This window comes from Lepidochelys kempii, chromosome 19 (assembly GCF_965140285.1).
Source record: "Lepidochelys kempii isolate rLepKem1 chromosome 19, rLepKem1.hap1, whole genome shotgun sequence".
NCBI lineage: Eukaryota > Metazoa > Chordata > Testudines > Cheloniidae > Lepidochelys > Lepidochelys kempii.
The window spans coordinates 15,317,351-15,344,408 of NC_136398.1; the positions used below are offsets into that span (position 1 = coordinate 15,317,351).

Genomic DNA, 27,058 nt, shown 5'->3' on the forward strand with positions numbered 1-27,058 from the left:
TACTACAGAGTAGAATTGGTAATATTGTGTATATCATCCAAAGTATTTCTGCTTAGCTTGAGGAAAGTAAGTACTTTTCTTTTTTGATGTCTGTATACTGACAAAAAGAAAAGGAGGACTTGTGGCACCTTAGAGACTAACCAATTTATTTGAGCATAAGCTTTCGTGAGCTACAGCTCTAAGGTGCCACAAGTACTCCTTTTCTTTTTGCGAATACAGACTAACACGGCTGTTACTCTGAAACCTGTATACTGACAATAGTTCAAGGTGGAATGGCAGGATTTTTGTAGTTCCATACAGCAGATTTCAGCATATTAGCTGCACATAAGGACTGGATGATGTTTGTAATCCAAGGAACTTTGCCAGGGGGACTTTTTGCACTGGAACATATTTTAAGATCCTCTGAGGACAGGATCAGACTTTATGATTTATCTTATTTCCACTTAAGAGCTTTGTTACTTGCCTCTTGCAATGATTCAAACACTGAAAATACCTTGGAACAGCTATCTTGGTGTGTAGCTCTGTTCTTTGAGTACTATACTGAGCATAAGCCTGTTGAATCATTTGCTATTTTGCAGTTTTATTTTTGAATAGGTCTATCTACTTTCATACTGGGTATCAACCTCACTCTGGTATTTGACCAGCAATTGAATGCTGGGACTAGTTGGGAAGCTTGATGAACTGTTCTTATTTATCACATAACTAAAATGATATGGAGAGGAGTGTTCGACTTATGAGGAATAGTTAAAACTAAACATGCACTGTTTGGTTAAGCAGCACCTACGTAGGAGGGAGGGGACAGAGAATGGTCTACAAATATATTAAAGGTGCAAACATTAAGGATGCAAAGGAATTATTTAAAGATGTCACAAGAGAACAAAACTTCAGGATAGAAGAATTCCCAATGAATGTTAGGAAAGCTTCTAGGGATGTACTGTGCTATAAGAGTCTAAGGCAAGGGTGGGCAAACTTTTTGGGCCGAATGCCACATCTGGGTGGGGAAATTGTATGCAGGGCCGGGGCGCGGGAGGGAGTGCGGTGTGCAGGAATGGGCTCAGGGCAAGGGATTGGGGCAGAGGAGGGGTGTGGAGTGCAGAAGGGGGCTCAGGGCAAGGGTGCAGGAGGGGTGCAGACTGCAGCAGGGGGTTGGGGTGCAGGAGGGGTGCGACAGGGGGCTCAGGGCAGGGAGTTGGGGTGCAGGCGGGGTGCGAGGTGCAGGCAGGGGGCTTAGGGCAGGAGTTCGGGCTCCAGCCCGGCACTGCTTACCTAAAGCAGCTCTGGGTGGAAGGGGCGCACACCGGGGACAGGGCAGGCTCCCTGCCTGCCTGTCCTGGCCCCATGTTGCGCCACTCAGGGAAGCAGCTGGAACCATGTCCATGCAGGGCCCCGGGGAAGAGAGGAGAGGGGGGAGCAAGGACACGCTGCCCTTGCCACGCCTTCAGGTACCTCCCCCGAAGCTCCCATTGGCCACAGTTCCCCGTTCCCAGCCAATGGGAGCTGGGGGGTGCCTGGAGGCAAGGGCAACACACAGAGCCCTCTGCCCCCCTTATGGTGCCAGCTGCTTCTGAGAGCGACACGGGGCCTGCGGCACCATGGGGAGCAATCCCACGGGCCGGATCCAAAGCCATGATGGGCAGGATCCGGCCCACGAGCCGTAGTTTGCCCACCCTTGATCTAAGGGATGTAGCAGAAGCCCAACTGCTTGGGGTATTTAAAACCTGACTGGACATAGCTCTAGAAAATGTGCTGAAGAACAAAAAAAAGTCTTGCCCTGGCTGGAGAGGGACTAAATGGAAATCAACTTTCAATCTATAATATGTGATACAGTACATCTATGTAGACTGTGGACCCTCACACAGTCAATACCAAACAGAACATTATGACCAACAACGAGACAAGTGTACATGTTAAAGCTTTCCCTAGCAATGCTCCCCTACTGAAAACCAACAAGAGTGTGGAAGATCACTGCAGATAGCTGAGCTGTTCAGCCAGGGAACAGAGACATCAAAGGCATTACAATCTGAGGAATAAGCAACGTGGATTTTTTTTTAGAAATTAAATATACATTACACCTAAACTGCTAATCCCATGTAGCTGGCATGGATAAAGAACAATAGCACACTGTGCAAAGTTGTTTTGTAAACAGCAGTATCACTCTCTTTACAAAAATTAAGAGAGATCAGAATCAGCAAGCAGGAAGCCTTGATTTATATCTATCTATTTTAATCTCTTTTTGCTTCTGTACTTCATTATTTTCATAAAGAAAGGTCAAGTTTCATTGGCTGGTAATCATTAAAACATGTTGATTTTCAACTAAATACAGACTTTAAACTAATTTTTCCCCTAATTAGGAGGATATCTCTGTACATGTTCTTTTAAGTAACTTCATAGCTTAATATACATTTATTCTGATTCTTAATATTTACATTATGATAGAGAACAGTGAATGATGCGGTATTTATTAAATGATTAGTGCCAAGATCATTTAGATGGAAACTGGAATTCAATTAAAATGCACAACCCATTTTTAAATGATGTTAAATGTGCTAGATATGTAATATTTATCAAAACACCTAGGTTTATTTGGTCCTGCCTCAGCACTGGAACTGATGACCCCTTCCAACTCTAGATTCTATGATTCTACATTTTACGTTTAAAACTGATTTATTAAAACAAAATATTTATATTTAGCAAACTGAAATTATCCCCAACAACCATGTCCTTCAAGATTTAAGAATTAGCAGATCTCATCCTCACCCCTCCATTTTTATTCAGATATTTGAAGAGGAAAACAGACTTTCCTGCTTTTTCCAACTCCAATAGGTCACTCAACTTTGAATGAAGTAGTGACTGAATTGAAATAGCGACTGAACTGAAAATAAATATTCTCTCTGCACCTACAGCTATAAAAAAACTGGTTTGGCTCTTCAAACTCTGGTTCCAGGTGCTTAGACAGACATTTACACCTGTTCAATAACTTGACTCTCTTTAAAACTCTGGCAGCAAACATTTACTACTTGAATAACTGAACTGAATTTAAATTATTTTAATAGGATTATAATAAGTTCAGGCCTTAACATAGGTTGTCTATTTCAAATTTAATTCTAAATAAACCTGTATTTTGGGGTTTTTTAAGAATCATCGATTTTCATCCACTCTGACAAGAACACTGGCTTGAGGAGCCAGCCAGCCAACTCACAAGACAGAAGAGAAAATAAACTGGTCTTTGAACAACAGAAGGAATATTAAAGTGAGCCAGAAGAGACCGGGAGAGCAAAACATGTTTTGCAACTAACATGGACATTTAAAGTTGGGCTGGTCATTTGCGTTGTTACATTTCACACCATGTCTGAAGCTAGTAATTCTACATTTCCTCTTAGGATACAAGAATCAAGTAAATTATTATTACTTTTTTTCATTTAAGACCTGATAACCTTCTTTCTAACTCTTCTGCTGGCATTGGTAAACTCACAAGAGAACTTTTTACCCACACAACTTCATGGACTGAGGATCATTTTAGTGGAGGGGGGAATCTTGCTTTTTGCCCCAGTTACCACCCTTGATGTTGCCCCTTCGCCGTGTTCTTATTAACTTACACAGAAATAGACACCCATCAGTTTTGAAGCATGAGGTTAAGATGTCTAACAAGTTTAAAGCTGCAAGATCTCCATGTATAGCTTTTTAAACTTCATCACAATAGCTGAAACTGCCTATAGAAATGGAGAACAATCACTTATAGAGAAAAAAAAAAAAGCAGCAGCCTTGGTTATGTTGTCTATTAATTACCTGTATACCTAAAAGGAACATGGGACAAGTGTATGATACCTCGTAGCAAGACATAGGAACACAGGCCATACAACTGGAAGGGATCTCTTGGGTCATCAACTCCAGTTCCCTGCTATTGCAGACAAGCCCATCATATAAACCCCTTCACATAAACTAAGCAAGTTCCATTCTAATGTTTCCACCATTCAGCACAAGCACCATTTTATTACTTGCTGATGGTAGAATACCTGGAGGGCTCAGATGTTTCTCTTCCTAGGTTGGAGTGCCTCCTAACAGACTCTTTGCAACAGCCATGATGCAGGACTTCCTCAAGGGAGGAGTAGTGGATGTAGTTTTGAGAAGAGAATCCACCTCTCATTTCTGAAGAAAGAGCTCTTCTCCCTTCGTTCCATCACACACACACACACACACACACACACACCCCCTGTTCTAAAGATGTTTCACTTACCTCTCCCATAGCCCTTCCCTCCAGAGCTAGTGCTTGAAAATCATGGTTCAGTTCATCCATTGAACGCACCTATTATAAATAGAGGAGAAAAATATGAGGAACTGACTATTTCATTCCTATTACAAATAAAAAGGTAATCATAATTTATAATTTTTTTTCAGACATAAAATGCCAGTGAACCTTACTCTTTAATAAAGTACACCACAAGACTGTTTAGGTGCAAAATATGACTTACCTTTACAACTCTTAAAATCTGGAGTATATTTTCTACCAATTCTACAAATATATTCAAAAGTAAATATAAGCAACTTTAAGACAGATAAGAGTGATTTCCCTTGCTACAGTAAAGATTAATATTGAAAAAAGAGCTGCATTAATATCTCTGTGCACAAGCAAATGAAAAAAATGCAGAGGTTAATATGATCTCCATTAAAAGACAGGATAGAATCAACATTCACAATATTAAATAATGAAAAATAAAAAAAATTTTGAAGTAGCACACTAACATTTAAAATCAACAGGTTGGCAGAGTATATAGCATAAAATCATCAACCTTAAACAACACCTCACCATCTGAGCTTACAATGGCTCTTTACTAAAGTTTACCTGATCCACATAGATTGATATCACACATTCTGCCTGCGAGGGATAGGAAGTGCAAATTCAGATGCACGTTAGTTTTAAAACAACACCAGATTCTCTGAACATCTTTATACTACTCCAAGTTTACAATAAGCCTTAAGAAACAGGTTACAACTGTTTCTTCAGCAACTTAGCAGGTCTTCTGAAGTCGGAAATCACACTATAAATAAAAACTCCTCTCCCAAAACAAACTGTTTAAAAATGGTTTTGCATAGTGAAACATTAATAAAGGCTTTCAACATAAGGACTATTCTGAGAGAAAGCACTGTTTGTAGTGTTCTAATATTTCTCAGCGGTTACACAGCATTTTTCATCTATACAATTCAAAGTGCTTTACAAAGGTGAGTAAGAATCACTCTTCATATTGCAGATAGACACGCTAGATCCAGGAGGGAAGCAACCTGCCCAAAGTCACAGTGTGTAAGTGACAAAACCTAGATTCAAAGAGAGGTCTCACGACTTCCAGCATATAAAATGTCTCCCTAAAAGTAGGAAAATGTGAACTGAAACATTGGCAGCACAGGCCTGGTAGGCACTCATGTAAGGTGTCAACAATGTTGCCCAACTTTTGCTCCATGACTTCTACTCTAGACTCTTCTCACGCCCAACTCCTTACAAGCAGCAGAATCATCTCTAAAAAAAACAGGAGGACTTGTGGCACCTTAGAGACTAACCAATTTATTTGGGCATAAGCTTTTGTGAGCTACACTCCGATGAAGTGAGCTGTAGCTCACGAAAGCTTATGCTCAAATAAATTGGTTAGTCTCTAAGGTGCCACAAGTCCTCCTTCTCCTTTTGCGAATACAGACGAACACGGCTCCTACTCTGAAAAGAATCATCTCTGACTCTGTGAATCACCTTCCTTTCTTCCACACTTAACTTCAAGAAAGAAAAAACGTGGTAGCAGCAGCAACCTTAAGGAACTCCATCCTTGGAAGCCTGTCTAAAGATGAAGAAGCCAACCCTTAGAGCCAACCGCAACATCCCTGGAACTACAATGGGAGGAGACTGAGGGAAGAATCTAGGGGAGTGGGAGACAGATACTGTTTTCCCTTGACTCAATCTATCAATCTCAAAAAGCTGGGGAGGGGGAGACAAACAGATAAAAGTCATAGCAGGAAGACCCAAGGAGTTAAAGGAAAGAGGTGGTGAGGGGATAATGGCAGAAAAAAAGAACTGCAAACAAAATATAGAATGAAACATTTTAAAAATGAAAAAGTGAGGTAAAGGAAGAAAGCAAGACAACATGTACGCAGCTTAAATTTAAGTCTATATTAGGGATGTTCCTATATTTCAATGTCTTTCTATGGGCAGTTATCAGCAATACAAAATTTACCAAATCTTTTCAAATTATATTTTGAGAACAAAATATTGACTTTTCTTTTGGCTCACGATCACCTGCCAAAATTATTATTTGCTTATGGCACCGATACACTTAACACTAACTCTGGTTCCAAAATACAAAATTCAATATGTAATGACTGAACTCCAGGAAGTGTCATCATAGAAACTTACATTTAAACTACAGGTAAATCTCCCCTATAAACACAGTTTACTTCAAACAATCCAACTATAACAACAGACTAGAGGTCCAATGTTGCAAAGGTACATGTAACTTAACTAATATAAGCAGTTCCATTGAGTTTAATGGGACTACTTGAAAAAGTGACTGGTGTATGTTTGCTACAGGGCTCAATAATCTAATCAGACATTCCAGACACCCAGGTACAAGAAACTAGCAATTTCCTTAATGATTACCAAGTGTAATGCACGGCAGTTAACATGTTCTTATGTGCTGCAGTGCTAATCTTTCAAAGTTGTCAGGCCTAAAAATTCAACCATCTTTTAATGACCCAAAAGACACAGTACTGTTTTAAAATTTAATCTAGATTTAGGAGAGAAAGGTGGAATATCAAAACAAGGGCTGCATCACATCAATCCTCCACTCCCACTTAGCCCTGGTCTACACTAAGAGTTTAGGTCGAATTTAGCAGTATTAGATCAATTTAACCCTGAACCCATCCACACAACAAAGCCATTTTTGTCAACTTAAGAGGCTCTTAAAATCTGTTTCTGTACTCCTCCCCATGGAGGGGATTAGCGTTGAAATCAACATCGCTGGATTGAATTTGGGTTAGCGTGGATGCAATTCGACAGTATTGGCCTCCGAGAGCTATCCCACAGTGCTCCATTGTGACCGCTCTGGACAGCGCTCTCAACTTGGATGTACTGGCCAGGTAGACAGGAAAAGCCCTGCAAACTTTTGAATTTCATTTCCTGTTTGGCCAGCGTGGCAAGCTGATCAGCACAGATGACCGTGCAGATCTCATCAGCAGAGGTGACCAAGGAGTCCCAGAATCGCAAAGGAGCTCCAGCATAGACCGAACGGGAGTTACTGGATCTGATCGCTGTATGGAGAGAAGAATCTGTGCTATCAGAACTCCGTTCCAAAATACAAAATGCCAAAATATTTGAAAAAATCTCCAAGGGCATGAAGGACAGAGGCTATCACAGGGACCCACAGCAGTGCTGTGTGAAACTTAAGGAGCTCAGGCAAGCCTACCAAAAAACCCAAGAGGCAAACGCCCACTCAAGGTCAGAGCCCCAGACATGCCGCTTCTATGATGAGCTGCATGCAATTCTAGGGCATGCCCCTACAACTACCCCACACCTGTACGTGGACTCCTCTAAGGGAGTCTCACGCAACAGGGATGAGGATTTTGGGGACGAGGAAGATGATGAGGAGGGGGAGGTTGAAGATAGCGCACACTAGGCAAGCGGAGAAACTGTTCTCCCCGACAGCCAGGAACTGTTTATCAGCCTGGAGACAGTACCCTCCCAAGCCGGGCTCCCGGACCATGAAGGTAGAGAAGGCACCTCTGGTGAGTGTACCTTTGTAAATATAAATATATGGTTTAAAAGCAAGCGTGTTTAAAGATTAATTTGCCCTGAAGACTTGGGATCCATTCGCAGCCAGTGCAGCTACTGAAAAAGTCTGTTAGCATGTCTGGGGATGGAGCAGAAATCCTCCAGGGACATCTCAATGAAGCTCTCCTGGAGGTACTCCCAAAAACTTTGCAAAAGATTTCTGGGGAGCGCAGCCTTATTACGTCCTCCATGATAGGACACTTTACCACCGCAGGCCAGTAGCACATAGTCTGGAATCATAGAATATCAGAGTTGGAAGGGACCTCTGGAGGTCATCTAGTCCAACCCCCTGCCCAGAGCAGGACCAATCCCCAACTAAATCATCCCAGCCAGGGCTTTGTCAAGCCTGACCTTAAAAACTTCGAAGGAAGGGGATTCCACCACCTCCCTAGGTAACGCATTCCAGTGTTTCACCACCCTCCTAGTGAAAAAGCTTTTCCTAATATCCAACCTAAATCTCCCCCACTGCAACTTGAGACCATTACTCCTTGTCCTGTCATCTGCCACCTCTGAGAATAGTCTAGAACCATCCTCTTTAGATCCACCTTTCAGACAGTTGAAAGCAGCTATCAAATCCCCCCTCATTCTTCTCTTCCACAGACTAAACAATCCCAGTTCCTTCAGCCTCTCCTCATAAGTCATGTGTTCCAGACCCCTAATCATTTTTGTTGCCCTTCGCTGGACTCTCTCCAATTTATCCACATCCTTCTTGTAGTGTGGGGCCCAAAACTGGACACAGTACTCCAGATGAGGCCTCACCAATGTCGAATAGAGGGGAACGATCACGTCCCTCAATCTGCTGGCAAATCGCTCCATAAGAAAACATGGCAGAGTGTGGTCCAGGTGTTTGCTGGCATTCAAGAAACATTCATTCTTTATCTCTCTGTGTTATCCTCAGGAGAGTGATATCATCCATGGTCACCTGGTTGAGGACAGATGGCGGGATCAAGAGGACAGATGGCGACAGCATGATGAGAGGATGCAATGCTGAGGCTACTGGAGGATCAAACTGATCTGCTCCGGCATATGGTTGAGATGCAGGAAAGGCACAGACTGCCACTGCAGCTCCTGTGTAACTGCCCTCCTCACCCAGAAGCCCAAGAACGCTGGGGAGAGAGGGGCATGGCAGCTCCAGGCACCCAACCACTCCACCCCAGAGGACTGCCCAAGCAACAGAAGGCCGACATTTAATAAGTTTTGAAGTGCAGTGTGGCCTTGTCTTCCCTCCTCCGCTACCCCACCTGGTGCTTCCCTCCTCCCTCACCCCTCCCGGGCTACCTTGGCAGTTATCCCCCTATTTGTGTGACAAATTAATAAAGAATGCATGAATTTGAAACAACAATGACTTTATTGCCTCTGCAAGTGGTGATCGAAGGGGAGAGGGGAGGGCGGTTGGCTTACAGGGAAGTAGAGCAAACCAAGGAGGCGGGTTTTCATCTAGGAGAAACAAACAGAACTGTCACACCGTAGGCTGTTCAGCCATGAAACTGGTTTTCAAAGCTTCTCTGATGTGGAGCACACCCTGCTGTGCTCTTCTAACCACCCTGGTGTCTGGCTGTGCATAATCAGCAGCCAGGCGATTTGCCTCAATTTCCCGCCCCGCCATAAACATCTCCCCCTTACTTTCACAGATATTGTGGAGCACACAGCAAGCAGTAATAACAATGGGAATATTGGTTTTGCTGAGGTCTGAGCGAGTCAGTAAACTGCGCCAGCGCGCTTTTAAATGTCCAAATGCACATTATACTGCCATTCTGCACTTGCTCAGCCTATAGTTGAACAGCTCCTGACTACTGTCCAAAGTGTCTGTGTACAGTTTCATGAGCCATGGCATTAAGGGGTAGGCTGGGTCCCCAAGGATAACTATAGGCATTTCAACATCCCCAACAGTTATTTTCTGGTCTGGGAAGTAAGTCTCTTGCTGCAGCTGTTCATACAGACCAGAGTTCCTGAAAATGCGAGTGTCATGTACCTCTCCTGGCCATCCCACGTTGATGTCGGAGAAATGTCCCTTGTGATCCACCAGTGCTTGCAACACCACTAAAAGTACCCTTTGCGGTTTATGTACCGGCTGCCTTGGTGGTCCGGTCCCAAGATAGGGATATGCGTTCCATCTATTGCCCCACCACAGTTAGGGAATCCCATTGCAGCAAAGCCATCCACTATGACCTGCACATTTCCCAGAGTCACTACCCTTGATAGAAGCAGCTCAGTGATTGTGTTGGCTACTTGGATCACAGCAGCCCCAACAGTAGATTTGCCCACTCCAAATTGATTCCCGACTGACCAGTAGCAGTCTGGCATTGCAAGCTTCCACAGGGCTATCACCACTCTCTTGTGAACTGTGAGGGCTGCTCTCATCTTGGTATTCTTGCGCTTCAGGGCAGGGGAAAGCAAGGTCACAAAGTTCCATGAAAGTGCCCTTAGGCATGTGAAAGTTTTGCAGCCATTGGGAATCATCCCACACCTGCAACACTATGAGGTCCCACCAGTCTGTGCTTGCTTCACAGGCCCAGAATCGGCATTCCATGGTATGAGCCTGTCCCATTGCCACCAGGATGGCCAAATTGCCGGGCCGTGCTTTGAGAGAAGTCTATGTCCATGACCTCATCACCATGCTGCAGTCATCTCCTTGCCTGCTTTTGCAGGTTCTTCATATACTGCGTGATAATGCACGAGGTGTTTACAATGCTCATAACTGCTGCGGTGACCTGAGCGGCCTCCATGCTTGCCGTGGTATGGCGTTTGCAGGACAGAAGAGTTGCAGGGGAAGCAGTGGCTGGATGACCAGTTTTGCAGACCTACTGCACAGTCTGCTGCCAGGACACAACAGCTAAACGGGCTGCACACTTGCCGGGGTATGGCGAGACAAGAGCAGCTGAGCAGAGTTGCAGCGGAAGCAACCCTGAGAGATCACCAGGAGAGCAGAGTGCCAGCGGAAGCAGTGGATGACGATGGTCATGTTCAGAGGACCTGCGAGGTGGATTCATAGCATCAAGAGAGCAGAGTGGCAGTGGAAGCGGTGGATGACAATGACGGGTAGCAGTCCTACTACACCGTCTGCTGAAAGCAGTATGGCACCCGCACTGAAAAAAGGAGCGAAACGATTGTCTGCCATTGCTTTCATGGAGGGAGGGGCGACTGACGACACGTACCCAAAACCATCCACGACAATGTTTTTGCCCCATCAGGCATTGGGAGCTTAACCCAGAATTCCAATGGGCGGCGGAGACTGTAGGAACTATGATATAGCTGTGTCCACAGTGCAACGCTCCAAAAGCTGATGCTAGCCTCGGTACTGTGGACGCACTCCGCTGACTTAATGCGCTTAGTGCATTACTGTGGGGACACATAAAATCGACTGTATAAAATCACTTTCTAAAAAATCGACTTCTATAAATTTGACCTAATTTCGTAGCGTAGACATACCCTTAGGCAACCAGCTGCAAACTTTAGGCACGGAGAGCTTGTGTAAGAGCAAAGCAAGCAGAGTGGGAGGGGATAGAGGACAGAGGCCACAGAGGTGTATGCATGCATGAATCCAAGAAAGCGGACAGGATTTGAACTAGACAGATCAGCCTCTCCAGTTCACAATTGCATATTAAAGGGGCAATTAGTAAAATGGTTCCCGATATTTGGATGGCACACAAGCAATATTCCAGCATTCCCAAGGACTTAGTTTTCAATTTTTACAAAAAAATCCTGGGTTTTACAAAAGCTATTAGTTGGTTTTGTTACACTGATTTTCACCAAAATCTAGACCACTCAAACACATTAAAATACTGATTATGTTAACAAAAACCAATACACTACATTGGGTCGATCTGTTTATGCTAATAAGTTAGTCTGAGTGTAAATACCAGGCTGCATATTGAAGTAAGGCAACGCAGAAGATACACATATGCGCAGACATGCATGTACGGGGTTATGTCAGTGCTCGAGTCCTAAAAGAAGTAGTACTGAACCCAGCTCCCTGCTCTGGAAGGAGAAGGCCAGTTTTGGGCTCTGAAGGTTCCCTCAGAAGGAGATGGTGGCTTGGTAACCTGGGTGGTCCCCAGGGTAACCCCCTGGGCCTGGTTCCCCACTCTGGAAGAGAGATGCTGGAGGAAGCAGCATGGGGACACAGAGACCTTGCTTCCTCCGCCTCTTCTGGGCCCACTCCATAAGGGGAGAGAGCAGCTGTATTCTCTTTTTGTGGGGGGAGAGGTGGAAGCTTAGTGCATGTTGCCTCTGTAGACCTAGGTTCTTCAAAGTGGATTTGGAGAAAGACATAACTTGCACTCCTGATAAGACCCCACACAGGGACCTCTGGGGGTAGACTCTTTCACTCCTGAGTCAGGTTGATGTATGGTGGGGTCCCCGAGCCTGGGTCCGACCACGGCCTCATGACCTTTTCCATTAGGTGCTTTGTAAGGTGAAGTTCTTGCCCTTCCCAGGTACAGATAGGGAATGAAGAGCATATACTGGATCTTGCTGTGATGTGGGCTACCCCAAAGTAGTACAAGCAGCACTGGTAGTCACTGATGACCAAGAAGGATTGCAGGCAGGAAGCACAAATTTTGAAGCCCAGAACTTCAATAGAGTACGGGGGTTGGGGAGACTACATAACACAAACTGTCATATAAAAATTTTAAAACTCAAGAATGTAAAATCTATTTACAGATATCTAAATATATTTTCACTATTACAGAAGAAAGCTGAAGCTTCAGACTAGAGGTTCCAATCCAGACGATGTGGCAGTGATAAGAAACTGGAGAGGCCGTCAGTCCACCCCACCCTCTATCTCCATGGTCAGAGGCACTAAGTGAGCCAGAGGACACATGTGGACCAATGGACATTGCTTGCAAAATTCCTCAGCTCTGGGGGCAAGGAGTACATAGGTACTCCACAGAGGAACACACATAGAGACTAGCACTCAAAAAGAAAAACCCTTCTCAATCAAGTCTCACTTCCTTAGTGATTGTAATTTCATAATCCTATTAATCTTCCACAGTCTTCCAGGGTAGGAAAGACCTTAATTTCTAATGTAGGTCACCTTTCAAGTAAAACGTTAATATTGGTAAATGATTTATTTAATTTTTACTAGAAAAATGCTAACAAACTACCGTCAACAGCCTTGGTGATAATACAAAAAACATGCACTGATTTGACTGTATCAATGTAGTTAGAGCACTACAAACCCCAAGCATACACCCACATGACATACTTCAGTAATAAGCCGCACCAGTGTAAATTCAGCTTTGCACAGGTGCAATTATCTAGGATACAAAACCAGGACAAAATTTTTCAAAATGTCATCAGGGCCTAAAAATTTAAGACTTGTCAACTTCCACTGGAAGTCACTGCAATTTACCAGTTAAGTGCTATTTCCTGGGAATTAGAGGTAGCTTCCCCCAATGCTAAAACAATGCAAATCTGTTTTCTAATTCAACAAGTACTGTTTGTCCTCACCCAAATCATGCTACAATAGTTTAACATTTGTGACAGGGTCGGGCCAGATGGCTATAGGAGAGTAATAGAAGGCACACATATAAGCCCCAGGCTAAGGAGGTCCCTTTTCCCTGGGTAAGGTAACAGGGAAGGTTCCAGAACAAACACGAACCTTCTGGAGACAATTAAAACAAGCTGATTAGAACACCTGCAGCCAGTCAAGAAGCTGCTAGAATCAATTCAGGCACGCTAATCAGGGCACCTGCGTTTTAAAAAAGGAGCTCACTTCAGTTTGTTGGTGTGAGTGTGAGGAGCTGGGAGGAAGAGGCACTAGGAGCTGAGTGTGAGAACGCGGACTGTTGGAGGACTGAGGTGTACAAGCATTGTCGGACACCAGGAGGAAGGTCCTATGGCGAGGATAAAGAAGGTGTTGGGAGGAGGCCATGGGTAAGTAGCCCAGGGAATTGTAGCTGTCACACAGCTGTTCCAGGAGGCACTCTAGACAGCTACATTCCACAGGGCCCTGGGCTGGAACCCGGAGTAGAGGGCAGGCCTGGGTTCCCCCCAAATCCTGGTCAGACACAGGAGGAGTCGACCTGGTCTGTGAATTCAGAAAAGCGGCCAAGCTAAGGGCTGCCATGAAGCTCCAAGGCCAGCAAATCTGCCAATAATCGCAAGACCCACCAAGGTAGAACAGGAACTGTGTCACGCATTACTGTTGATGTTGAAACAGAAAGAACTCGTTTCCTCTTGACTTAACACACAAACAACAGCACAATAATCGTAACAGCCGAACACACTCCATGATGTTGTCTTAGAACTGGCTTAGCTGTATTGCTTTCTAACTGTGTACTAATCTCTCTCCTCTGAGGAAAAAAGGCTGCCCCATCATGCTGTTCTGTGGCAAAGACACCTCCTCCACCGAATGGAAGACGAGTCAAATGGCCTGCAAATGTCTGCAGAGGTCTAAAACCCATGCCACCTCATTTCTCTTCAAAGCTGTGCCTTCTCACTTCCAACAGCAGCAGAAAATGTCAGCTACTCTGAAGTACATTCAGCTACCTTTTCAATTTTAACAAAAAGGTATCCTCAGGTTTATTCTGTGAATTAACTGGAAGGCATCAGAAGTACACTATAGACAAATGCAAACAAAATAAAGACGTCTGTTTACTTAGCAAAGGCCCTAAAATGCTTCTACCTGTTTTTATGGTCACAAAACTTTCAAGGCAGAAAGGTTGGAGGGAGGGATATCTGTGGAGAAGTTTACAAAGTTTAACTAGGTTAACTAACTTTGAGCACCATGATGGAACCCATCATAGCCTTGTCTAGATTAGAGACATTTGACAAGTTTGCCACCATATACTTAAGCCAGTAACAATTTGTGTGTACACAGAAAAGTGCTCATAATGGTGCACCGGTACTACAGCCACCATCTGAATTACATTTGCTTCAAACATGATTAACCACCAAGTGGTCCAAGAGAACCATGCCAATCTCCAAGTATGCAGTCTCAGTGTAAGCTGAGATCACGTGCAATACAGTTCTGCCATGAATGTCTCTCAGTGCATAGGTCACTCACTGCTTAGGTGTCTTTCTGATCTATTTTCACAATTCCACTGCACAGGGTTCAAACTGGCCAGAAGGCATACCTGTAAAAACAGCATTACTTGTGCCATGGAGCTCAGTTGAGAGTTATTTTCACCGTGACTATCATCTTTTACCTACCACCTCTGGTCAATAAATTTGTCATACCACCACATCTCAATGGAGACCATTATATAATCAAATTGCCAGCTGGTCAGAGGCAGACATTTAGGCATGACTGGTATAGCTCTGGGGAGAGATGATGGTCCAGGGCCAGCTAAACTGGGTCATAGCCATTTCACTCAGTCTATGTTAAGCAACTGGAGTGGCATCTCCACAGGTAGCAAACATATTTCACATAAAGATACATGACTCAAGATGCAGTTCCAAATCTAAAAAACTTCCTGATTACATGAGGAAATGGACCAAATCCCTTGGACTCACCCTTCCACAAGCCTGAGGTGCTATTAGATAGCATGGAAGCGCCTCTTGACTTAATCCTGAGGCAGAAGGAAAAATTGATTGCAGAAGCCATGCAGGCCAGGGAACCAACAAGCTGGACTAGATTCCCAATAAAATGTGCAAGATGTCTTATTGCAGGTGTGGCAGGGACCAGGGCAGTGGAGACAGCAGCCAAGCTGAGGAGTTCAGAAGAAACGGAGAGCAAAGGAGCCCTTTTCTATAGTCTATATGAGTCTTGGCAGAATTTGATTTTTAATTTTTTTAAAAAATGTTTTAACTATTTTTACAGCTGTGGGAAATTAAGGGGAGAAGGGTTGGGGTTAGAGGTAGGACAGCACTGACAGTGGGACTGCAAGGGCCCAAGACACCTGAGAGTCAGGTCTGGGGGAGGCTGCGGTCCTGGGCTGGCAAACCAGAGACCCCCAGTCCAGGCTACAAGGAAGAGGACAAGCCCCTGGTCATGGGGGAAGCCACCCTGATGCGGAACAGTCCCTGTCCAGGGTCAGTCCCCGCAATCCTGACTGGTGAGTGAGCAGGGCCGTGACAGCAGAGCTGCACAGGACTCCCTGCACAGCAGCAGGGACAGTGACACCCAATCCCTGCAGACGCAAGATGCAGGCAGGCACCAAGGGGTATTTTTTCATCAATTTCAGTGTGTCAGTTTACTGACAGCAATCAATTTAAACTGAATTCTGACAAGCCCACCTATTTGTAGCCTTTGATTTTAATATTTACCAACCAGGGCAGAATTTGCAGGGTCAGGAGCACAGCAAAGAAATTTTAGAGTTCTTACGAATTCCATTAGTGTTTATAAAATGGCAGATGGAACCTCATGAGGGTGTAAATCTTCACCTCTCCCTCTACCCCACAAGTTCCTATTCCACTGATCTCCAACATTCCCCAAAGTCCCTGCCTCCAAGGCACAAGCAGCAGCTGTAACGGCTCATCGTCAGCACTTCCAGGACAGTTACTCCATAATTTCAAAATCTTGACATTCCCCTATCTTGGTTACAAGGGCTGTTATTCCCAGTCAAGGCAGAAGTGCCTGACTTGGCATTTACCGTGGCTAGCTGGCCCACACAATGTGGCTGGACTTGCACTTAATGGAGGAAAAGGGGAGGAGGAATGCAAAAAAGTAACAAACTGCAAATCTAAAAACAGGATAACGTTCTGCAATAAAAATATACACTATTCAGTATGGCACACACACTTTCCTTTCATGACTGAGTCAGTCCATATGCTGGACCATGGCACTTCAGTAGCATGTTGCTATTATCTTTCTGCTATCACAGGGCACGAGTTGAGGGTGAAAATGACTGACAGAACTAACTAGGGATGTAAATATTTTAAAAGACAACTGTTTAAACTACTAAAATCATATCATTTAACCAGTTAAAGAGAGAGGGGCCACTCCAGCTAGTTGGCTCAGCACCGGGGCTGCTCCAGCCAACGTGCAAGTGTTTAACGGTTAAGATGGGTTAACGGTAAGACTAATATTTACCAGTTAACCGTTTCATATTTTACAATCCCTAATTCTAACCCCTATTTTTCCCCAATCCTGAACGGTTATGTCTGAAAATATTTCATAAAGCAAGTCCTCCTGCCTTACAGTTAAGTTTTTGGGCAAGTCAAATTACACCCACAGAAGCTCACACAACCAGTCCTCCAATATCATTATGCAAATATCTAGTACAGATTATCAGTCCTTCCTCTTGCTCTCTCAAACAGTTCCCTCCAGAGACGTTTTCCAGGCAGCCTATAATGAAGTAGCCTGTATTACTCCATGTGCCAAGACTATCACCAGAGGACTCTCCATGAGTCTTCCCCACTTTTCTGGCATTAAATCAGCACCACCACCACCACCCCTCATATTTGTAAGAGCTGTGCATGAAGGCTAGTCATAGGTCCTTTACATTTCCATCCCAAAAAGAAAGCAGCTCCTAAGGCACTGGAATCTGAAACTGAAGTTGCAACTTGAGTGAGGAATTAAAATTCAGATGGGTGGGGTATTAAAATAATAGTTAATAAACACAGGTTGTGTACCTTTCCCTATTCCCAAAAAATATCTACTCCACAATCGATATCTCAGAAGGGGGCAGGTGGATCAAACCCATAGAGATGGAACACCTGATAAAGAAGGATATCCAGGAAGAGGAAGAGCAGAGGAGGTCTATTCATGGAACTGCACCCAGAAATGAAGAGAGAGGGATTGAATTAGGAGTCTGAGGTGCATAAAATAAAAGGATCATCACTGAAAGGCAGAACAAGAATGCTGAAAAATGCAGAAAGGCAAGACCAGCACAGACAGGCGGACAAAGAAGTGATTCTGCAGCATTCAGATACTACAGTGATGAGGGCCTTCTAACTACAGTAGAACCTCAGAGTTATGAACAAAAGGGTTACGAACTGACCGGTCAATCGCACCTCATTTGGAACTGGAAGTACACAATCAGGCAGCAGCAGAGACAAAAGAAAAAGCAAACACAATACATTACTGTGTTAAATGTAAACTACCCAAAAAAGGGAAAGTTTAAAAAAACTGGCATGGTAAGGAAACTGTTTCTGTGCTTGTTTCATTTAAATTAAGATGGTTAAAAAGTAGCATTTTTCTTCTGCACAATACACTTTGAAACTTCATTAAGTCAATATTCAGTTGTAAACTTCTGAAAGAACAACCATAACTTTTTTTCGGAGATATGAACATTTCAGAGTTACGAACAACCTCTATTCCTGAGGTGTTCATAATTCTGAGGTTCTGCTGTAGCTGGAAATACAGATAGTGCAGAGATATGTTAGGAGAACATGTGACAGTTGCAGCGGAAGTTTTTAATGAGCAATTAAAGACAAAGAAAAACTGACTGCTGCTTTGACCTTGCAACTGGCCCCTTTATTATTATAGTGGCTGAAGGTATTACAGTTGCCCCACATCTTCAGCTCCTTCACAACTTTTCCTCAGGCACTCCACCCCTTCGCAAGAGGAAAATGCGTCTCCTAATGAGTGCACTTGCAAGACAATATATCGCTTACACCCTCTTCTACATGATACATTCCTTCTGATAATGCAAACAGGCCTGCACGTGTTTGTGTATAATAAAGTTTATTCTTGAAAACAAGGGCTGAGTATTTTGCACATCATTCACTCCTCCAAGAACTGTTCCTTTAATATTAATCTTTCTTAACACCATCCAATACATAACCCTGCCCAAAAAACACAATACCTGAATTATATAATTATCTACAAACGTCCACTAAGGCTAAGTATCATTATGAATTAAGAATATTTTTTATACATAAAAATGAACCAAGCTACGTCACACCATATTCTACGAATTCCAGTCACTTCACTGCTCCACACAAAGTTCCTGGCCATCATTTTGAAAGCATGTGCCCAGAGCATTTATTTGCTCAAAGCTCTGCTGACTGTTCTAAGAGCTTCAAGTATAGCTACTTGCTTGTCCAGCTTTTCATAGGTTGACACCAGCCCAGCTGTCTTGAAAGTCCACTGTTAATTGAAAATGTTAAGTCAACTTTCATGTCATAAAAATTAAGGCAGATAAAAGACATATTAGTCCCTGAAGAAAATCACTGTGGATCAAACATCTCCATCTTATTTTCAGTCTCCAGAATGAATAACATTATTCTGTACCCCCTGAACTTGTGTCTTTGCAAGTTTCCGCAACATACCCTAACCCTTTTTTGTTTTGTTTTGTTTTGTTGGGGGATGAAGATGACAGAACAGGCAAATGGGTTCTATAAATAATTACTGCAGAATTCAGGAAACTCAAGTACTTAAATTTCCTAATCATCTCTGGTTCATTGGCCACCATGAACCCATGCCTATGTAATACTATATATTGCCCTGCAGACTTCCACAACAAGAGCAATCACTGGTGGACTTCCCAATCCCAAACCAGTCACCTACTAACCAGTAATTATCTAAGGTAGCCAGTTTACAGAGGGTAATTGCAACTTGCTTTTTCAAGTTGAAGGAAGTTCATCATGATGGTCTGGAACTTCAGTGGCAGCATACCAGAGACACAGAGCCTTTCTTAGCCTGAAGTTATACAGCCATTACTGGTCTTGAGCATAACTTTAATGTACCTGTATGGAATTGTGGTAGGACCCAAAAGCAAGATCCACCCACTAATGATTGTTTGTAAAAACAGCACATTGCCATCTAGCCGGATGGTGGGTGCACAACTACCGCATCACAAACTCACATGAACCACTCTTTCCAGTCTCTGGCTCTTTGCACTTAATGCAGAAATATAATTTACACTACTATAACATCTAGGAGCCTGTCATGGACCAGGACCAATCTGTGCTGTACAAACAGAACAAAAAGAGACAGTCCCTGCCCCCCAATAGCTGCTCTGCTAGACAGCAGAAAACAGATGTACACACACGAGGAGTACAAGGAAACAATGAGATTATACTGGTCAGCAGGCTAGGCGGCAGTCTCAGCATACCTCCTTCATTAGCCAACTCATGACAACTTTTTGAAACATTCCAGAAGCCTTTCCTGTTAAGCAAGGAACAAGAACCAGGCATCCTGAACTCCATTTTGGGAAAAGGACTAAAAACGGAGCTGGCAATGGGGGACTTGGGGACGTTTCCCTGAGGAATATGGCCTCTTCTCCCACAGTTCTCCTGTACCCGTGATGGATCACATAAAACCTTTTGAAATCTACCACAAGCCACTGTTTCATGGAGTTGTGCTAGGAACTGTGGGAAAGGCACTCAGAGCACAGTCATTCTACAATACTGTAGCAAGGGCACTAGCGCACATAGAGACAAAAAATGCAAACAAAGTGCACCTGAAACATCATGATTAATGTGCACTAGTACTGTCAATACTCCAACCTGTGCAGTCCCACAGAAAAATTCTCTAGCGAAGACGAGGACCATGGTGCTAAATGACACTGTTGTCAGTAAATCAAAAGCCAGAAGGTTAAATACATAGGTAAACAGTGCCACAAGCTGTCTTTTTGACCACTCTCAACAGTGGCTTCACATAACTTCTTGTTAAACCAATGTGAAAGCAGCATCAGATCTACTTTTTAGTTTCTTAGTGTTTAGTTTAGTTAAGCTCCCATATTTCTGGTGTCTCAGAATAAGTCAGTTTTCATCAAAATGACAACCATTAGCAAGGAACTTGAATGCTAATTTAAAATAAATTTTAATGTTTATGGCTAGCCACTTGATGTAAACTTTGCATGTTGCATTGAGAAAATTTGGATGCTACAGTCTCTTCGTATGAATTTCATTTAAAAGTACTGCAGTATGATACCAAGTCTCATTTAACATGTGATCCTTAAGTGTCTTAAGATATTAAAAGACCGTAATAACCTTAAAGAAATGTAATTTATGTAAGATTTATTTTCTCCCAGACAAACAAGTAGTAAAACCACCCAGAAAGTCTAACTTCATCCAAAATCCCTTAGGCCACATTTGATGGACTTCTCCCTTCATAACAGGAATGCTTCCATCATGCCAGACACACTGCTAGCCACTTTTACAAATGACCAGGAGTGGACCTTGAACTTTTTTTTTTTTTGGGGCGGGGGTGACAGGAAGAAGAGTAAAACAAAACAAAAAAAAAAAAACACACACACACACACACACCTTGAGAGTCAAATAATTTTCTTCTTTCCTGGAAGTCTTAGTACAGACTTTTTGCTTCATAAATAAATATTAGATCTTCTTGAAGAATTTTATGTATTCTTTCCCTATTAGGGCTGGGGGAGCTTCAGGGTTTGTTTTTTCTTTGGTAGTGGAGAATATTAAATGAGAGATTGAATTTCTGCATTTATTAGTGGTAAGGATGTCTGAACGGGACTTAAACTGTCATCTATTTCCACTGATGCTGCATTAAATAGAGCATCCAAGGATAATCTAAACTAAAATAGAGGGTCTCACTGTGTAATTGCTGTAAGCAAAGTTCATTGCACACACATGGGACTGTTTCATTCCCACCACCACCCCACCTCCTATCCCCCTCTATTTCAGGGACTTCCTGCAAACTCCCCAATAGGGGTACTCTCTGAATCCCCCTCCATGGTACTTTGTATGCACCCCATTCCCTTTTTTTTTGCCCTCATTTCCCCTTCCTCCCCACTATTCTTATTTATCTTCTTTCTGCTAGAGTGAGAAGTCATTTGGGGTGTCAATTTGCAGTATCTCAAGACAGTACAAAAGGAATAAATGCAAACGATAACAATGCGAAGGAAAGATAGGAAGAGGCCAATATAACTGCCTCAGGAGCTCTCTAATGACCTGAAAATCAAAACAGAATCCTGCAAAAAAGTGTAAACATGGATGAATTGCTAAGGAAGAGTACAAAAGAATAGCACAAATATGTAGAAACAAACATCAGAAAGTGTAAGGGAAAAAATGAGTTATACCTAGCAAGGGACATAAAAAAAAGCAGTAAGACGAGATTCTTTAAATACATTAGGTGCAAAAGACAGACTGAGGAAAGCATAGGTCCTCTACTTAGCAGGGAAGGAGAGCTAATAACTGATGACATCAAGAAGGCTGAGATCTTTAACACCTATTTTGCTTCAGTCTCCACTAAAAAAGTTAAAAGTGACCAGATACACCACACAATTAATATTAACAAGAGGGAAGGAACACAAGCCAAAAATAGGGAAAGGACAGGTTAAAAAATATTTAAATTCGATTTATTCAAGTCTGCAGGGCCTGATGAAATTTGTCTTAGAGTAATTAAGGAACTAGTTGAAGCAATCTCAGAACTGTCAGCTATTATCTTTGAGAACTCATGCAGGGCAGGCGAAGTATAAGAAGACTGGAGAAGGACATCGTATCTATCTTTAACAAGGGAAACTAAGAGGACCAGGGAATTCTAGAACAATCAGCCTAACTTCAGTACCTGGAAAGCTACTGGAACAAATTACTGAATAAGCACTTAGAGGATAATAGGGTTAAGGAACAGCCAGCATAGATTTGCCAAGAACAAATCATGACAAACCAATCTAATTTCCTTCTTTGACAGGATAACTGGCCTAGTGGATGGGTGGGAACAATAGATGTAATATTTCAATTGCATTAAGGCTTTTGACACAAACCCACATAACAGTGTCATAAGCAAACTAGGGAAATGTGGTCCAGGTGAATTACTATAAGGTGGGTGCGTAAAGGTTGAAAGACTATACTCAAAGAGCAGTTACCAATGGTTCACTGGGAGGGCGTATCTAGTGTAGCCCCTAAGGTGTCGGTCCTGGATCTGATATTAGTATTTTCACAAACATCTTGGATAACGGAGTGAAGAATATGCTTATAAAATCTGCAGATGACACCAAGCTGGGAGGGGTTGCAAGCACTTTGAAGGACAGGATCAGAATCCAAAGTGACCTTGACATATTAGAGAATTGGTCTTAAATCAACAAGATGAAATTCAATGAAGTGCAAAATAGTTCACTTAGGAAGAAAAAAAAAACCATCTAATGCAGTTCCAAAAAAGACTAATCTTATTCTGGGGTGTATTAACAGGTGTGTTGTATGCAAGACATGGGAGGTATTTATCCCGCTTTACTCAGCACTGGTGAGGCCTCAGCTGCAGTATTGTGTCCAATACTGGGCACCTAAAATGATCTGTAAGGCTAGGTTAAGAAACTGAGCATGTTTAACCTTGAGAGAAGAAAACTGAGCGGGGACCTGATAACAATCTTCAAATAGAGTAGGGCAGTGGTTCTTTAACTTGTTCCGCCGCTTGTGCAGGGAAAGCCCCTGGTGGGCTGGGCCGGTTTGTTTACCTGCCCCATCCACAGGTTCGGCTGTTCGCGGCTCCCAGTAGCTGCGATTCGCTGCTCCAGGCCAATGGGAGCTGCTGGAAGCAGCGCGGGCCAAGGGACGTACTGGCCACCACTTCCAGCAGCTCCCATTGGCCTGGAGCAGCGAACCGCGGCCACTGGGAGCCGCGATCAGCCAAACCTGCGGACGCGGCAGGTAAACGAACTGGCCTGGCCCGCCAGGGGCTTTCTCTGCACTAGTGGCAGAACAAGTTTGGGAACCACTGGAGTAGGGTAAACTGGACGGTGATCAATTGTTCTCCATGTCCACTGAAGGTAGGCCAAACAGCAATGGACTTAACCTGCAGCAAGGGAGATTTAGGTTCAATATTAATATCTAACTATAGGGGTAGTTAAGCTCCAGAATATACTTCCAAGGGAGGCTGCAGAATCCCCATCACTGGAGGTTTTTAAGAATAGGCTGGACAAACACCAGTCAGGAATAGTCTAGGAGGTTGACTTGGTCTTGACTGAGTGCAGGAGGTTGGCCTGGATGTCCTCTCGAGATCCCTTCCAGCCCTACATGTCTATGATTTTAAACTGCATGGGGGGGATGAGCAGAACTGAGATAGGGATACTGTTATGCTGGAAGTCATTAATGACTACCATCAACCAGTTCTTCATTACATCCAACAGAGAAATGCCATGGCGTTGAGCATAAGGCCTTGCATCGCTTGGCCGCTCAAAGCAATCAATCTGAATTACAACTCCAATTGATATGTTCTTTCTTGAATCATTGAGGATATTGGCCCCAATCTTGAAGAGATGGAGAGAGCTGCACTAATTTCAGCGAGACTTTGCACAAGCTTGGTAGTCCACTTATACAGATTGCTTGGCAGGTTCAAGACCAGACACAGTACATTCATCAGGTCAATAACCTCAGGTGAAATCTTGACCCAACAGCTATCAAAGGCAAAATTCCCACTGAAGTAAGGGCAGCCAGAAATACCTCCCTTGTGTCTAAAGTACACTTCTTGGTGCTATATAAACAGTCTAACTGTAGCATCAGTTTTCTATTTTTTATTCCTGGAAAGTAATAAAGAGTAAAGAGTTTCTTTTGTTATCTGTCTGGATGGATAAAGTATTTGATTTCTGTTTTTATGATTAATAGTTTATTTTAAGACTGAGGCACCTGAGTCTGGCCTTCTCACTTACCTCTGTGGTGTAATCACACAAGCAGATGCTCACCCCAAGAAATAGTATCCCTAATACTGCTTACTTTTGACCTATATGCATTTGTATGACAATCACTGCACTACCCAAGTATCTTGTGAAATTTACATATGGGCTATCTCGAATGTTAATAGTCTTCCATTACATTTTTTAAAAATTTGCTGAATTTTTAAAGTAGAAAAAACTTATGTATTCTAGTAATACACAATTCTCAAATTGTAGCATATACTGAACATTTAAAGTTATCAGTATTATGAGAGCAAGGACAAGTAATATGAAAATGTTGAGCCTGATTGTAGCACTATGCAACTAAATCTCTTTTTTAATCCCCAGGAATGAAAGGTAACTTCATACAGTGGAGATGTCTGAATTGTTCAAGGTAACTGTTTTAGGATATAAAGAAGGTTGGTTTACAAACCTTTTGAAACAAAAAAAATTTTAAGCTAACCCTTTGTGAAGGTTTATAATACATAGGCAGCAGCAGCCAACTGCTCTTATTAGTTAGTCTAGAGGAGATTTTGACTCGCATCTCTTTTTGTCTTGCCTGTAACATACATGCGATGCTATACACAATACCAGAGACAACATTTACCAATTCGTGACAAAAAAGCCCCATACAGGCTTGTCAATGGCAATTAGGTGCCAGGGTTAAAATATGTTGTTCCATCAACTGATTACTGTACTATTTTTAGTCCTCTTCTATAACAATAGTCAGGAGAGAAAGAATGTGAAGTCGCAAGTATCAGACAGGATTAGAAGCTTTAACTACTATTTTTGTAGTAAAGAATTCATAATTAGAACTGCTACTACCATTAGCATTTGAAGCAAAATGCTATTAAAATTACAGACGGGCTAACATTTTACATGGCATTTAGCCAAGATGGTTAATAGTTATGGAAATACTTAAGACAGACAGTCTTGTTAAACTGCTGTTTTTGGTTCGTTAATAATAGTTTTTTACTTTGATTTTATAGAACGACTAGAACATACCCCTTCACACACCCCACAAATTAAAATAAGCAAAACCCCCACATATTAAATCTGTGCACAGTATTTAACTTCAAGATCAGTTGAAGAAAAAGCGTATTTTTGTTCTTCCTAGGCAAGGAGGAGTCAAGTAGATTAAAAGGATATGGTACCATATAATGAAATCACAAAGACTGCACAAGTGATCAGGTGTGCTCTGTGAATTAAAGCTAGGTACCTTGTAATGGATTTAATTGTTAGCAGGGCCAATATAAATTTACAGACTCAAAAACAAAAATATCAACAAATCCTGAAGAACTAGCCAGTCCCTGTAGATTAAGGTTTTCTACAGAAGATGATATATTCTAATTTCAAGCATTCATTTCAACACAGTGTTAACTTCGCAGCCAAATAATTTAAATGGTAACACTGTCAACTATTTCACTGCTACCATAACACCCAGCTATTGTGCTTACCATGAAAGTACATGGAAATTCCAATGGAAATTCCATTAATTTGAAAGGCTGTTTCATGGTATAAGACTACAGATATTAAATATGCAAACAACTGAAAACTGAATGTGCGGTCACAGGATTTCTTTCTTGCCTCAAGCTGCAGTGACTCTCCTTGGCAATGTGGGCCAGATTGCAGTAGCACCTAAACTCTGCTAGGCGCTTTCCAAAAATGTCTCTGGACGAAAAAGCTTACAATTAAACAGCACTTCCTTTGGAGCAACACTGGAGCCTGTCTCTGCTTGGCTTCCCAGATCGTTTGAGAGAAAGAGGAGGTGATCCCCTCCTTAAGCAAGCCTTGACCATGTTGTTTGCCATCCCAAGAACCAAACCTAGCCCTTCATAGAATATCAGGGTTGGAAGGGACCTCAGGAGGTCATCTAGTCCAACCCCCTGCTCAAAGCAGGACCAATCCCCCAACTAAATCATCCCAGCCAGGGCTTTGTCAAGCCTCACCTTAAAAATATCTAAGGAAGGGGATTCCACCACCTCCCTAGGTAACGCATTCCAGTGTTTCACCACCCTCCTAGTGAAAAAGTTTTTCCCAATATCCAACCTAAACCTCCCCCACTGCAACTTGAGACCATTACTCCTTGTTCTGGCATCAGCTACCATTGAGAACAGTCTAGATCCATGTGGTAGTGAAACATAGTAGGGAGGCTGCACGGTTTAAATAGTGGATTTGGAGAGAAGTGAGGAGTCAGGAGAACTGGATTCTACGCCCAGTTAAATGTAAAGTATTGATTAAGAAGTTCAGTGCTCCCCATTCAGAGGGCTTCACAGAGACAAAACCCAAAATGAACTCCAATCCTCACCCTGCCACTCTCACTATATTTCTCTTACTGAGTGCATGGATAATTCCTCAGATGTGAGGAGATAACTAGGGACAGAAGAATGCTGCAGGGATTAGCTAATTAAAGAAGCTCTCAAAGAAAGTAAATCCCTAAAAATTGTTCTTGCATCTTCAAACCATGACAGACTTCCATATTACTCATTTACTGTAATTTGGACATAAAGCCCTGCATTTACTGTAATTTAGAAGGGGATATCACTGAATATTAAGGAACAGCGACACTTGACTGAAATGTTGAAAGATCATGGTCAATGTCTTCATTTCCCTGTAACATCTGTGTGCAAGGGGGAAAAAGTAGCTTTTCTTAGTTTTCGTTAAGTGCTAAAGGTAACTCTTCTAAGATCTCTAAGCCAAGTGCCTTTTTTGTACTGGGACTTGGTGGCCCCAGGGATCTGTAATAAGATACGTGGTCTTTCAGCATCAGACCAAATAAAGCCTAGACTGGTAGTCATCAGAACTCCTA

At 42.8% G+C, this 27,058-nt stretch overlaps 1 protein-coding gene across 8 annotated transcripts in view; it reads right to left on the minus strand.

The window, feature by feature from the left end:
* PUM1 (pumilio RNA binding family member 1) overlaps positions 1-27,058 on the minus strand; it is a 131,453-nt gene that overhangs the window by 92,624 nt on the left and 11,771 nt on the right. For all 8 annotated transcript variants that reach the window (XM_073317830.2, XM_073317831.2, XM_073317829.2 and 5 more), the window contains one exon: positions 4,235-4,303. In XM_073317830.2, the coding sequence (XP_073173931.1) occupies positions 4,235-4,303 (69 nt within the window). The remainder of the gene's footprint in view (positions 1-4,234; positions 4,304-27,058) is intronic.